This window comes from Anas acuta, chromosome 5 (assembly GCF_963932015.1).
Source record: "Anas acuta chromosome 5, bAnaAcu1.1, whole genome shotgun sequence".
NCBI lineage: Eukaryota > Metazoa > Chordata > Aves > Anseriformes > Anatidae > Anas > Anas acuta.
The window spans coordinates 63039111-63055454 of record NC_088983.1 but is presented as its reverse complement, the minus strand read 5'-3'; the positions used below and the strand labels follow the sequence as shown (position 1 = coordinate 63055454).

General features: G+C 36.8%; 1 protein-coding gene across 6 annotated transcripts in view; it reads left to right on the top strand.

Moving 5' to 3' along the window:
• Positions 1 to 16344, top strand: part of SBF2 (SET binding factor 2) — a 252394-nt gene that overhangs the window by 92215 nt on the left and 143835 nt on the right. For all 6 annotated transcript variants that reach the window (XM_068685291.1, XM_068685290.1, XM_068685294.1 and 3 more), the window contains one exon: positions 9970 to 10107. In XM_068685291.1, coding sequence (XP_068541392.1) covers positions 9970 to 10107 — 138 coding nt within the window. The remainder of the gene's footprint in view (positions 1 to 9969; positions 10108 to 16344) is intronic.

The following is a 16344-nucleotide window of genomic DNA, read 5'->3' as shown; positions in this document are numbered from 1 at the left end:
CTGTGTATCTTATAAACATCTAACATCTCACTATAATGTGTTTTTCAACTCTCTTAGAAAAGAAAAAAAAAGAAAAAGCTGAGATTTCTTTGAGATTTGTAGTCAAAATCTTTTGAGATTTCAGCAGAGAGTTGACAGATTTTGGAATCTCTTATTGTGAAATTCACAATATTATATTTGTTTTCCAGCTCTAGTTTTATATTTTTGTCTTAGTTAGAAAACTTTCTTCTGCATTCTCTACACCACATTCTCAAGTGATTTTTGTAGCAATTCTGGGACTTCCCGGTAATGATACATGGGAAGGAATGAGGATTTTTTAGCTGGGAGGAGGTTTGGGAATTAGGTAATTCTGTCGTGAGGTGGTGCCTTCTATAACTGTCCTCAGTCCTCTGAGTTATAGTTTAAATGTGTGTGTGTTGGTTGGGGGGGGGGCAGGATGGGAAGCATTAACTGCAGTTTCATTTGATTAAAATGCCTGGTTTTAAAGTGCTTTTTTTGTCGTTGTTGTTTTTACTTCACACGTTTCCCATTGGATTAATAATATTTTATTCTCATAATGTCATACTAATAATTTTTGAGTTACTGGTGGTCTTTACCAGTAAACTTTCTAGATGACTGTTGATCTGGTTATAAATATACCAAGCAGTGGTAGACCACGCACTGCTCTCTGAAAAGCCCCAGTAGAGGCAGCTTCATCGAGGTGTGTGTGTGCTAACGGTTCTCTTTTCCAAATTGTCAGGAAGGTAGTCTTTTAATCCATAGAATGTAATTGTAGTAATTTCTTCTAAAAAAGTTTAATAATCACATAGCACCAAATAACTATCTTTAATTAAATAAATAAATAAAATAAAATAAAAATGTCCTGCCGTTGTGGTTGCGTTTATTAGTCAGATTGTGATTCTATTACTCCACCCTCCCTACCCCCCCCCCCAAAAAAAAAAGCCTTAATGACATAAAAATGTTTTAATGGCTTCCCCCCCTCCTCCCCCCCATACTTAAATATACTAGTTATCATTCCGTTTCTGACTTTGATTTTTGTCTCCAATACAGCTTCAAACTACCTTTTTGTTGATTTATGTGATCTTGCTGTTGTGCTGAACTAGCCCATAAATTCCTGTGGACATTCTTGTGACCCTTTTAAAGCATAGAAGTAATGTATGTGGCCTCTAGTTCCCTGGTATTTCCCCCTTCTGGAAAACTTGGGGAATATTAACTAATATTAGTGGTAAAGAGCTTCTCAGCGCTTTCGTTTTACATGCAAGATTCTTGAGCTAGTCTGTTTGAAAATGTTGAATTTTATCAGAGTTTCTCACATTCTTTCTCTTTTTTTAATTCCGGTAACATCTGATGAAATAAGATGCTCCCATTTTACAGACCCACAATTTTAAATAGAACTCCTGATGCTCTATTTTACTCTGCTTATGATGGAGAAAGGAGAACATACAAGTTGCGGTTTTCTGGAGATTGCAGGGAACTCAAACCCAAGATGTCTTTCAGAGATGGAGTACAAAGGAGAAATGCTGAACTGGAGAAAAAGCGGGCACCAGGATTAGATAGGAACTGAGAAGTACAAACTTTCTCATTGCCAATCCTCTCTGAAGTATCAGTTTGGCAGATTTTGGAATCCGTTATTGTCTTGTTTACAAACTGCTAAATCATGCAAACCTACCTAGAGGAAATGCAGATTATTTCTCAGAATTGCTGTGCTGCTGCCAAGCCATTAATTAGTGCACGTGACAGCATTTGCACTGGCACCAAGTCTTGTTGTTTACACTAGAGCTTTTGCTAGACCAGCTCTCGTACGGGTACTTTTCGTGCCACATGCACAAGAAGTCATGCCTGTAACGTAGTCAGGCAGCAGCACTCACTGGTAGTGACACAGCACTTGGCTTCGGGGGAACAGAGGACAAATGTGGCCCTGTGCTGATTCCCTTTTTCCACACAGGAAGCTGGAACTCCATGGAAAGCACCAGACTTTTCAGCTCTCTTTTCATGCTGCTGCAGATGACGATATATTTTAATTTAATCTCGGGGAGCGTGCTGACAGGAAGTGCATTTGATCTTTCTTCATTAACGCTATGGGAATGTAAAATTCGGTAGGAGCAGCCAGTGCACAGAATTCATTGTTTTAATGTGATACATTCATCTTGCAATCCAGTAAACTTTTTTTGGGTATTTATTTCAGGTCTAGTCGAGGCTTTCACTCGCATGAGAAGTTGTTTCTTTGTGAGATTTTTAGCCACGTTTTCCTGTTTATGTACTTTCCCTTCTGTTTCTTTGTGGAAACTCACACATGCAAAAGCGGAAATTGATTGTGACCCTAAGTGGGGAACAGTAACATGAGGCATGTAAGAAGAATTGTTAAATTCCAAAATGAACAGACCAAAAGAATGAAGAAAAATATATCTCCTTTCTCGTAAGTTCCTTCAGTTCTTTTGAACTTAAGTCCCCTTGGCTGCACGAAGGTTTTGGTGTGGTGAACCTTTATCTCTGTCCCCTCAGTTTGCAGGTGAAACCGAACAGAGTGAGAGGTGTTAGGCGGTGGCTGGTGGCGGAGATCAACATGAGGGTGTGCTTGGCAAGGTGCTGAGCTGAAGGCTACACCCCTGGATGCACTCTCATTTCAGGTCTTCTACTTCTTACGTGGCTAGAGGTGCTTATGCTGGGCTAGTTGTCTGCCAGACCATGTAAACTCCCTTGGGCTTTCCAAAATATCCTCTTCACACTAGCGGTCCCACACTCCTTGTGCTGGATTCCTCTGTAGTAATTGCAAGAGTTCAGTGGGCAGACTGACTTTCTGGTGCTGGCACTGGAGGGATGTGTTCGCTCTGGTCTACTCTAGCAGAAGGCTGCTTGGTGTGAGCGTCATCCACATGCCAGATCTTGGAGGCACACTGTGTTTAGCAGTATGTGTATGTGAAAATAAAAGAGTAGGAGAAGGGAAGGCAGATGAATTTGCTCTTTGATGACCAGAACAATTGGAAGTGTTCTAATGTTCAGAAAAATTAGAACAATTTACTGGGACAGATGGCACTGCAATTTTGCTGGCATTATTTCTAGAGGGTAGACCAGAAGACTTGGCTCCTGTTTAAGGAAACTGATTAAATTTCAGTCTGTGGATGGGAAGAATCAAACAATACAAGAATAAGAAGTAAGCTGAGTCCTGCAGAGGTTGAGTATGACGTACCCCAAAACCTGGAATGGTTTGTTTTACAAGCATATGTTTTAGTCTAATTTCTACTGTCTATATTAAGACCAAATTCTGACTTCTTGATTTGTTTGCATATTTGAAGACTTCCTGTTCTGCGTTTTGTCATCTGGAGGCTGTTGGCATCTCCTTCAAATCTCTAAGCCTATTTTGCTGTAGCTGGCACAGGCCTTCTCACTGCTAGGCCTCTGTCAACTCGGATCAATGTTGTTTTTAGTATACAGGGCGTTACCACCTGGTTATACACGCATGCACTCATGTATGCACCTTCTCTTGGAGTGTCGAGTCCTAGAACCCTTTGCTGGCAGGTTTATTCTAATTCTCAGAATTTAGGCTCATATAAATACTTTTCTATATGCCAGTTGTAATTGTTGAATGATGCATGGTAATTACCCTGCTCTTCTTTTTTTTTTTTTTTTTCCCCTAAACATTTGATCAATGCAATAATTATACATGCTGTGTATCTTTAAAAAAACACTATATAGCATTATCTAGAAAATCATTTGGGAAGTCATTAAAGACTTGAAAAAGTTTATGGTTGCTGTTGCATCACAGTGCTGCTGCTGTCAAAAGAAAAAGGGTGAAGGAGGGAAGGCAGAGGAGAGAGGGAGAGAAGAAAGTGCATTAGGCAAGGCTAATGTTTCATGGTTGACTGATAAATACTATAAAATTCTCATGTACATTTCTAAATTGAAGCTGGTTTTCCAGGCTCCTATTCTTCAGGTGACTAGGAATCTCCTCAAGTATATAGACAGCACTCTGTAATAACAGGGGAAAAAAAAACACCAACAAACCAATTTTATTGTCGTAGAAAAGTGTCCGAATGCATTTTAGAAACTGCTTCTGAGCACTGGTAGTTCCAGGCTTTTACCTGGAAATAATTCTGAGTAACTTTAAGTGCATTAGTTTCATTTTAGACTACGCTAAAGATAGATAAGTGGTTTGTTAGAGACAAGATGTTGAAAGGCAGGAAGATGTTACAAAATTTTATGTATATTTTGTGTTCTGTTTATGTTCAGAGATATCCCCAGAGTTTCAAGCATTTCCTCAGATTTACGGCTTCATAACATTGCTTTTTTATTATGCCAGTGAGCATAGTAATTGTTTTGTTTTGTTTTAAGTAGAGGTATGTATCTGAAAAAGAAAATTTCCCTGTGCCAAAATTCCGTACATAAGTGAATGGTGAAATGGTGAAATATTCAGCAGCTGGTGCTAGGTCATGCAAGTCCAGATGGAACAAAATTCCTTCACATAATGTCCAGAACACGGTCCCTTATTTTCAGGGAGTCTTGTAGAAAAGTTGTCAACGGTTTGTGTTAAAAACAAAACACAGTTATTTGAGAAGTAAAAGAAAGCCTACAGAAGCAGAGTCAATAGAATGAAGCATTATGTCCAGAGTGATCCAAGAGAGAATCAACATTTGGTGAAGGAGTTAAAATGGGAAGGAAGGTGAATATCTGTCAGATGTTTTAAATCCCAAAGGGATCTCAATTGTTTATTACTTTATGTGCATTCAGATAGCTTTTGATGTTATTTAGCAAGAAACAAGTGCACAAAGATGTTTTGAGAAAATATAGTGTGAGAATATATTTTTAAAACGTTTAATTATATATCTGCAGTGGTCTGTAATGGTGTTTCATGCACCTAGTCATCTGTTTTCTTCAAGCTCATCCAAAAAATGCTTTCAAAAGATGACTTGCAAGGAATGTATCATGTGGTAACCTTTCTGAACAAGGTTTTTCCCCATTCTGTTCTGGTAATGCCATTAGAAGTAGTGGATTTCTGCTGGAAAGCTTAATGAATTGTTGATACAGAAAACAATGTTAAGTGCAGACAGACCAGCGTTCTAGGCTGTAGCTAAATAGACCCAACTGGAACATTGGTCTGGGTTTTTGTTTGGGACTCTGCTTATCCTCAGGGTACGAGCCCGGGGTAAATGGCACAGTCCTAACATGCAGTTCAGCAAATGAGTAATTTCTGCTCAGCAGGTACGGAAGTTAAATAATGCACTTCAGCTGTAATAAGGATACAAATCACTAAAATTTTTCTATGACACTTGTACACCAGATACATACTGTTCAGTATAGTGATAGCATCAAGTCTTCACTTCCATAGCATCCAGTAAGACTCCTTCCTACGTCCTAATTCCTCCAGTGCTAGAATAGAGGTTGTGACTATTGCCTTCAGTTTTTCAACAGACTTTAGAAAGCTGATATGTATATCGAAGGTATGTGCTGATAAATGCAATGATTTATTTTCACATAGAAGGACAAGTCGAGGAGTAGTAATTTATATATAATTTATATAATTTATAGAAATTAGAAGGAATAAATGTCACTTTTAAGTGAGCGCTAATCACATCTAGACCTTAGAGGGAAGCCTTGCGGTGATGACACATACACTTTTTAAAGGTGGCAAACCCAGCTACAGTATTTCAAAATGTTATGTATGATTATTAAACCCGTCTAATTTCTTATTTCTTGTTTGATCTGAAAGCATTTTGTGGGAGTGACTAAGAGAAAGTGCTTTGCTTCACTGAACACCTGCAGTTTCAGGCAATGTTTGAAATGTCATTTCAACACGTTGACTGGAAGAACCCTGTTCCATGTTCTTCAGCCCAAATTCTGGATATTTGTGCCAGATTTTAGAAGGCAATCACTTGTAATCTGGAGTGGATTTGAAGCACTCACCACCCTTAGAGGCTATAAATAGTGAGTTGGACAATCTGATTCTTTCTAATTTTCAGTGTCTTTGATAGAAGCTGTGTTCTGGTTCCAAGAATTCTGGCAAATAAGTGAAACAGTATGGGAGTGCATTCATTTTTAAACTCTTTCTTTTCTTGTTTACTGAAGAAGCACATGACCTTTGAATTATGTTCACAGTGATGCTTTTGTCTGTTTTGGTATAGCGTCTGGTTGGTAAGGAAACATTTTCCTGTTCTTAGTAGCCAGACTCTAATGGCAAGCCTACTGGTTAGTAGCTTGTATTTATACTAATTCGGAAAGTTCTTCTCAGTGTTGTTTGCATTTCAAATATTACACTAATATTTATTACCTGATTTTAAGGAAACTGAGACTCATTCATTGTTTAATTTCTTGGAGGAGCATGTTGTCTTTATTCTCAATCTCTATATTTATAAATTCCTTCCAGTTTATTTAAAAACAGATTCTCTGTATAGCCAGTGGGTGTACTCTGCTTCAGCTGTTTTCCTTAACAGTCACTAATGAGTGAAATCTAGAAAGCATTATACACAAGGTCATTTTAAGATTGGGAAGGATTTTCACTGACATGAGTAGGGCTTGGACATGCACAGAAGTTGAGAGAAGGCTATTGAGAGCTTCCTGCCCAGCTCAGCAGTCACTTGGCATAGTTAGAAAAGTTTTCACTTTGCATTTCCAAGTTTACAGGGCAGGTGCTGGTATAAATTTTATATGGTAGACCTGCCAATAAAGTTTCATTACAACAAAGAGAAATATCATTTAAGTACACTTTATTTTTAAAAACATTAAAAATAGACCTACTGATACTTAAAAGTTTGAAATGAGTAGATTATGCGTGTACCATGCAAAAATCAGCTATGCATAAGCTGCACATCCCACTGTGCGATGGGGAATTGTCCTGAAAGCCAATGGGCAGTGGGCACCAGCAGAGCCTGTGGAGGCAAGCAAGGAGCTCCTGTCAGAGCTGGTAGGCTTGGCAGGTTTATTTATTTATTACCAGAATGTTACTGTATTTGTTGCATTTTCGCTTGTAGTCATTGAACAAATGGCTATTCAGTGGTGTTGTGTCTTTCTGTCTTCTCTGAGCTACAGATTCCAGTCTTCATTTACCAAATACCTCCTGACCTTTGCAATACATACGGATCCCTAATGATTTAATTTTGAAACTTTTTGATGATCCTTTCGTCATAATGTCTGTATATATCTACCATATTATGTTATCTTTATAGCAGTCCTGCAAGATTAATGGTGGTATTTTCTTATTTTTAACTGATGTGGGATGAAAAACAAAAGGAGATTAGGTCAGTATTATCAAACTCAGGGACTAATACTGGATGCTTAGCTTGGAATGACTAGGATGTCTTTTCGCAGAGTACTTTTTGATGTTCACAGCAGTCATTCTCAGTGGCAGGGAGGAGTGCTTAGCTCTTCTAAGTATACAGACTCAGAAGTGTTAAGCTGAGTATCTAGGACATGAAGAACATAACATGAGAAACTTTTGGTTTTGAAGATTTTCCCAGGACCATAAAACTAACTGTGTATCAAAGGCAGAGTTTTAACTGCTTTTCACCTAAGACTGCCTAAGTTTTATTGTAGGGGATCTAAAGATGAATGTGTAGTAAATGCTTGTGTACAACTTATTCCTCATGATCTTTCAGCTTTTAGCGGATGTCCGGGGAAAGAATACATTGATAGAAACATGAGATCTCAACCTTTCTTTCTGGTTCCTTTGCTATCTTTATTGTTCAACAATTCTAGAAATTTCATGTATTTATTTATTTTTATAATTCCCAATCCAGACATGGGCTGTTGCCTTCATGTCTTGTAAATTTTAATTTTATGATTTTGTTAATAGAAATGTACTGTGAGTTTTCTGTGTGTGTGACTTCAAGTATTCAGTAAAAGAAGCAATGAATACAAAATTCCATAAAGGCCATTTCAAGAATCTTCAGCAAACTGACTTCTCAATTTCAACCTTCCACTCTACCATTTCTGGAACAAGTTATCAATCAATGATGTATTTCAGGCATTGAAAGAAAGAAAAACAAAACAAAACACTTTTCCCTTTGCTTTTGAGCTGTATTTCTTTTTACTCGTGCTTCTTGTGTACCTCTGTTGCGAGGTTAGAATTCCTACCAGTGGTTAGGGTGACTTACACAGCAACAAGCTCTCGTAAACTTGGAGGAATAAATACGGAAGAGACTTAAGCTTATTTGATATGTGTGATAGGTGTTGCACATATTTCATCTGCTTGTTGCTGCAAGAGTAACATCTTCTAAGAAAATATGATATACTTGAAGAATTACAGCATCTTCGAGGCAAGATTTTTTTTTGTCCATGAGACATACAAAGTCATGAACTTTGAACGTATTTTTCACAGGGATGGCAAAACGTATCCCTGTTATGAGATGACATCTTAGAAAATTTCGAATGTTCACAATTAAGTTTATAGAGATAATTAATAAATAGTTGAGAAATATTGCTCTATAAATAAGCATTTGTTGGAGTAAGTATTGAATGATTTTAAGTAGGTGTAAATGGAATATCTAATTTTGACTAGATAAACTAATGAGGAAAGCTGTTTTTAACAGCTAAGAGTGAATGTTAAGGACAAATACATCACCTGTGACTACCAGAAGGCTTGTCACCTGGATGCTAGTGGAAACTTTAATGGTAAGGAGACAGAAGTAACTGGGCAGTTACACAATCTTGTACTTTTTTTAAGCTTCTGCTATTAGCTCCTAATGGAAACAGGATACTGGACTTTTCTTTGTTGCAGGGTGGAAGAGAAAAGGTTTGAATACTGCTAGTACTTGCACAGGAAAGGATTGCACTGTAGTTGTGACACTGCATGCAAAACTCAATCATATCTAAAAGCAGCATTCGATGTTTGTATTCTGTGATTGTCTTGACTATCTATTATTGTATATACTGTGGTGGTTTTACCGTGCTGGGCAGCTAAACCCCACAACTGCTCTCTCACTCCCCCTCTTTTAGATGAGGAGGGGGAGAAGTAAAGCAAAGAACAACTCACGGGTTGAGATAAGGATAATTTAATTAAAGGGAAATAATAATAATAATTAAATAAAGATTATTATGAACTACACAATTTAACTAAAGGGAAATAAAAAGGGAAAGGGGAAAAGGGAGGGGGAAAGGGAAAAAATAAAAAGAAGGGAGGAAAACAAACAAACAAATGAAGGCAAACAAACAAACGAGAGCCCACCCCTCCCTACTTCTTCCCGTTTCCACCTTTTATTGCTGAGTGTGATATCACATGGTATGGAATATCCCTTTGGTTGGTTTAGGCCAGCTGCCCTGGTGATGTTTCTCTCCTCACTTTTTGCCCACCCCCTAGGAGAGTTAGAGAGAGGTCCAATGCTGTGCCAGCACTGCTCAGCAGCAGACACAACACTGGTGTGATAACACTGCTGTTCCAGCTACAAGTACAGAGTATGGCACTGGATGGGCTGCTGCCGGGAAAATTAACATTCCAGCCAGACCCAGTACATATACATGTGCAAAAATGTGTACAACTCGTACTGTTTATCAGGAGTTTTGTACTTCCAAAGATAATTTTAGTTGAGCTTCTGGGTTTCTAATGAATCTGTAGGTTGCAGCTCCTAGTTTTAGGAGTCCTGAAATAGATGGAGAAATTAAAAATGTAAGTGGAGACATTCCAAGACACAATGATTTTTAGCTTTGAATTCTAACCTGTTATCCAAATGAAACCTGCGTTATCTGTCAGTTTATTCCTGTTGTTGCCTGTTAAGTCCTTGCAAAGATTATCTTGAATACTGAATTCAAAGGGAACTATCTTTAGTGTGTACAGTTTATTACATCTCCCTGACTAATTCTAAGATGTGTTGGGTTTTTCCCATTTTCTTCAGATTTTGCAATCCTGAATATATTTCAATGAAATTTTCTAAACTTCTTGTTTCAGACAGTATTTTATCTTGTTTAAAACAATTTCTCATATTTCTTAGTACAACAGATATTATTGCTTAACTCTCTCTCTGTCTTTTTTTTTTGTTTCTTCAGTTTTGCCAACCTGGAGGATGGCAGCTTTCAAAAGAGAGAAAACAGCCAACGTTCTTTGTGGTGGTTTTGACTGATATAGACTCAGAGAGACACTACTGTTCCTGCTTAACTTTCTATGAAGCAGAGATTAATCTGCAGGTAAAATCTTCACAATAAGTTATAAAAATGCAGAAAAAGGTGTCTAGAAATAGAAGATTAATAATTTTAGAAAGTATATTTATCTTCTTGGTAAGAATGTATTGTTCTGTCATATATAAACGTGTGTATTTTTCTTCCAAGGTAAACTTGATGTGCTTGTTTGTGTTTTTGTTGTTGTTTTTATCTGCTTAAACAAACAAACACCTTAATAAAATTGAGAATGAGACTCGTAGAAAATCCCAGGTTGGAAGGGACCTCAGAAGTCATCTGGTCCATCTTAAATGCTGAAAGCAGGGCCTAGGCAAGATAGTCTAACACCTTGTCTAGCCAAGCTTTAAAGGTCTCAAGTGTTAGAGAATCCACCACATCCTTGAGGAGGTTTTTCTAATATTCCAATGATTGATTGCTCTCACAGTAAAAAAAAATAAAAAAAAAAAATTAAAAAATCCTCCTCTTATGTCCAATTAGAATCTTCCCTGGTATAAATTGTACCCATTGCCCCATGTTTTCAACAAAAGGCTTTTCTTTTCTCCACCATATGCTTTTTTATTTTTTGCTACCATTTGTTTTGATTTTGTTAATAGGACAGTCAACAAAATGTTCCTTTCATTTACTTCTGTGTTTAACATTGCAGGAATGATTCTCATTTGCTTTAAGATAAAGGTTTATTAACTTCTGCTCCCTCTGCTGGACATCTCTATCAGACTAGCACAGGATAAATGTGTGCACGTATGCTGTAATGTTACATACATATTTCTGGAAGCGCATTTATTGGCAAGACTGGTGTGGGTGTAAATAGCAAGACTGTAAAACTGATAGAGTGATTCTTCAGCTTTTAGGTAGGTCAGATTTTGGGTGTCAGCTACTTGGCAATGTTTGTTTTAAACATGCATTTAATTAATTTTGGGCAACCTCAGTCTTTCAAAAATAGACATTTTGTTTCCCATTTGATGTAAAGTACTTCACAGAATCTATGCTATGACTTAATACTTGGAATCTTTAGTTGCTAGAACCTAGGGAAAACCTAATCCAGTCTGTAATTGTGGACTGTTATGTTTTGAAATATTTTCTTTCCAACATGAAAAATCAAAAATAAGTAAAGTCTTGGCATTACGAATATTAAAAAAAATTAGTTAAAATTACCTAAGGGGCTAAGTAAAATTGTTGTCTATTTTAGTGAAGAACTGTAACACCATTAATTATTTGAAGAACATGCTTTTAGTGATCCAAATGTATTCTGTTCGATAATGGTGTTGAAATCCTTCTCTGCCTTGTAGAATAATTAATAGATGTGGAGTAGCAATAATATTGTGCTTTTTCTAGGCACAATTGGAAGCCAGAAAATAATAATTGTTCTTATTTCATTAACACTACAGTTTAAATGGCTATTTTGTACATTATTGGAAGGAGCTAAAAGCAGAAATGTAACTGAAGAGTAGATATATTTTAGTGTAGATTAGCTGACATCTTCCTATTGATATCTGTCATCTCTCCTTTACTTAATAAGTAAAGAGTGAAACATTCTACAGTAATTCTTTCCCAGCTGATAAAAATTTACAATGGTTGACTCTTCTTGCACTCTATGTATTTCATAACATATACTAAATTTAGCAAACTTGTTATTTATCCTGTGGTTTCTAGCAGCTGCTTTTGATTCATGATCCACATCTTCCAAGTAATGCTCATCACAAAACATCCAGTATTAACTAAAAGGTTATTTTCTTATATTGCCTAAGTAGTAAAAAAATAAAAATAAAAATAAAATAAAATAAAATAAATTTGAGAGCAGCAGGATGTTGGTTCTCATAATGCCATTCCTGGCTGTGTTGTAAAGAATGCATATTTTTCAGATGAACTTGCTGTGGTGAAATTTATTCTATGACTGTTTTGTTTATAGCCAAACTTCCTGTTTCTTTCTAAAACCCAAAGAGAATAATTGAACGTGCCCTGTTACATGGTCATTAGACAAGAATTCAGCACATGTACAATCTGTAATGAAACATAAGCTTATGAAGCGTTGGGCTACAAAAGTGATGTTGATTTAACCATTCACTTGCACACCTTATTAAACAAACAATCCAGGAAACAGTGTCCGTGATTTACAATGAAATCTGGACAGTGCTTTTCACAGTTAAATTCCGTTCAGTTTTTAACCTAATAATATAACAGACTATGACAAAGATTCAGTTTCCAAAAGGAATGGCTCTTTCCTTCCTAGTTAGCCTGCACCAGGTAAATCTTGCACGTATTTAAGATTGGGCAGATTTCAGCCAGTGTAGATATGCTCTTTGACTTGGCAGAATCATCTTCAGAAAACACCAAAACCCCAAGCCTTGGAAGTTTCTGTGGTTAATTAAACTGCAAAGTGAAAGCAAGCTTATTTCTGTGCTTTTGAATGGTAGAGAAGTAGAGAACATTTTTTGAGCCTCCTGCATAAAAATACAATAATCTTTTTGACACAATTTGTCAAGCTTGGCCAGAGAAGTCTATCACTCTCACTCCAGTTGCTTTCATTACTGCTTCAGCTGTTTGTCACAGGATAGTTAGTATACATATGCCATCTGAAAAGTAAGGAGACTGTACTCACATGGTGTCTCTTAGGTTTACCTGTGATAGTCTAGGATACAAGGTTAATGTAGCAATTGTCAAAGCTCTATGCAGGAGCGTACAGGAAAAAGTATTGTCCTTCGTATCTCTGAAAGCTGTGGATTCAGTTAATCTCTTAGCAGTTGCTTGTCATTACAACTTTTCCAGAGATGGTAAAAGCACAGGTTCTAATAATCAGCTGATGGCCTCTTTTCAACTTCCCAACCCTGGGCAGAATACAAAGTAGTTGATAGACACCTGTGAATTGCACTTTGCATTGTTGCAATACTGACATTTTGAATCAATGCAGTATTTAGCATTTGTATAAATGTTGGTCCACTGTTTGATCAGCCTTCACCAAGTCATGACAGTATATCAAAAAGATCAACGTTACATCTAGTCTGATTAATACTCCAAATCTGTACTCATGAAGAAGATAAACATATGATAGTCCATTACATAGGGAATAGAACTCACTTCTTTCCATGAATGCAGGTGATGCAGCTTTCCCATTTAATCCCCTGTGAATTGTTATAAGATGCTAGTCTCATTTAATTGACCCTAACAGGAATCTAAAATTGGGAACCTGACTGACCGATCATTAGACTACGAGGTAGTCTAATAATCAATCAACAGTGGCAATGGCAAAGACAGTTTAAAGACTTGTTCAGTTTAATTAAAAGCAGTTTAATATGCAAGATTTCTCTCTCACCTCAAGTTTCTACCAATATAAACGTAAAGAAATCTGAGATACTGTGCCAGTGTCTCCTTGCTTCCTGCTTTTTTTTGTCTCCAATTGGTCTAATCCGCCTTCACGTCTGCCTTAAGAGATCCTCCTAAGCATGCTTTAGAGATGCTCAGACAAATAAAGCTGGATGCCATACTGACTTGCGTGTACCTACAAGAATTAGGAGGAGGAGGACAGTAAGTCAAAAACACTCCCAGTGCTTCTTCCCACACAGTGCTTTCAGGTTTTTTTGCATTACTGTATTTTGATCCTTGTTGTCCACTCTCATGCTGTAAATTGTCATTAATTTGAAGAAAACCTCATCCTCTAAACCGAAGTGTAGTATATATTCCTTGTTATTCTTCTGGTGACTGAAGCTGAAAGTTGTTAAGAGCCAGAGGTTATGCAGAAGAATCATAAGGTACATCTACAAAATTCACCCATAAAACTCAGTTACTCTGTGTGTAACTTTATTTACTGTCCAAAAAAAATTGCACACGTGTAGTTATTTCTAACATCAATTTCTGGATGTTACCACTTAACACACAAAGACTTGATTAATATATTTGCCTCAGAAGTTACTTCTGTCTACTTCGGTGGTGCTTCCTACAAAATGCAGTCCGAATTTATGCTAACAGCCCTTGGGAAGAGCACCATAGGTGGAATCTTTAAAAACAACAAAAAACAAACAAAACAAACAACAAAAAAAGCACATTGACTTGCATCATTGGGAACTTAATGTTCAAATTGTATATTGCTTTGTGCTTTGGAAAAAAAATACCCTCACCCTAACCCCACCATCAACAATGATTTACGTTAGCAACTGAGCCTGTGCAAATGCATTTCTTGCATTTCAGAAATTCTGTTCAATGCGATCAGCAAGAAACTTCAAGTGTTAGTTTCTGACAGTCTTACTACAATGTTTTATCAGTCTTAAGTCTATATGTGTTAAAACATTGTGATCACAAGGTTAGGAAGAGTAAATGTATCACTGACAAATGCAAGTAAGCAGTAATTCGTGTCTCCTATTTCCTCTCATTCACGTTCTCATCTTCTTTCTGCCCCCTTGCAAATACAGGAAAAAGAAATTGTAAAAATCCCAAAGCAGAAAATGGCAGATTAACAACATTCACAAATATTTCCTGAGTCAAAGGAAAATCTGCCAACAAAATGACATCATGCTTCATAAAGTTTTAATTTTTACGCTTGGACTGTAGAGTTGGTGATCCTACTGTGCTAAAGCACATGCTACTTGATGAGTCACTGATGTTTGGTTTTGAGCAGAGAATGCGAACACTCAGTTCAGTTGTATCCTTGTTGAAATGTGAAACCTGATCTTCTTTTGGGTATTATATGAGAGTGTTGTTAAGATGAAGCTTAATAATTTTGTGAACATCCCAAATGTTAAACTTATCCTGAAAGTGACCTTATTATCAGTGCCTCAAAAGACATTCTGTAGGGGGTGGGGTGGGGAGTAGACCATTTTAAAATAATCAACATCTTTCTAAATCTGTTGAGAAATGGATATTATGGAAACATGCAGAGATCAAAGCAGTGCCTTCTTCCCTTCCTGTAAAAGGTAAAATTACTGCTAATGTTCTGTATGATAAGAAATTGCCTTGTATTTTGAATATCAAATTATATGTTTTAGGTCATTTCTAAACCAGAATTTAAAGTTAAGGTGAGAATGAATGAAGAAAATAATATTTTCATCTTTCTAGTAACCGTGGCAGTAATTTATCCTGTCCCGTTTATGTCCTGTGTGTGTGCTTGTGCATTTACGCACCTTCTTCCCAATTAGATTTCATATTATTGCAGGGTGCAAAGGCTTATTTTGGGTAAAGGTAGTCGTCATGTCTTTACTCTTGCATGGAGTCTACACAGTAGCCCATAGACTTCTGGCATTTATGTTGCATCTACATGTGCCTTGTACCTTGGAATTCCCAGATCTTTTGGCATGTACATGGGCTAATGGCCCACTCAAGAATGTGTTAAGTGGTATACATATCGTAGATGCTACTGGTGTAAATTTTATGTAATGCTGGAAGGTGCAATGGGAACTCCTTATTTTCCTATAGGAGTACTCTGCAGTGTCAACAGTATTCAGGGAGTGAATGAATTGATTGTTACAGGGGCTTGAGGTTACTGTATTTGGTAAGTTTACCATCTGATCTTCACATAAGCTTCTATCTTTGGTCGTTTGTTTTTGTAGTTAATGGAGTTGCTATTGTGAATTGGTACAATTTACTATCCTGTTCTGAAAGTATTAAATCAAGATAATGGCTTTTTTTTGCTAGTATAATTATTCCAGTATAAATGTAGCTACTGTGGTATGATATAGTGTGCATAGACAAGCCGTGAAGTATATTTCTCACCCATGGTTTTAGTTCAGTAGAGCAGACAGATCAACGCAGATTGGTCTTTTGGAGGCATTCTGCTAAGTTTATTTTAAATTTTGTATGTGTTAGAATTTATTGGATACATGCGTTTGCACAATCTGAAAAATAAATGAAATGAATTGTTGCTGAATGGTTTTTGGCCTTTGATTTTTAATAAACCAGCTATTTGGCTGCAAACAAGGCCAGCAAAGCTTAAACCACGTGTAGAGAAAGGATCTGTCCCAAATGAGTAATTGGCATGAGATTACTAAAGCTTCAAATAATTTTTCTTAAAATAAGAAATCATGCATGATCTCCACATCTCATTTACTGTGCTGTTAGTAGAAAAACAAAGGGCTTGCTGACCTTGACACAATTTCTGTGCAAAATTTTGCAAAGGGCAAACTGTTTGTATAACTATCATGGAGAACTACAGTGAAAGTTTTTGTAATGGCAGATGTTCATTCTCTCTGACTGACTGAATTATTAAAAGTACAACTATAATTTCACTATCTGTTCATATTTCATAGAATCATTGAATCAATA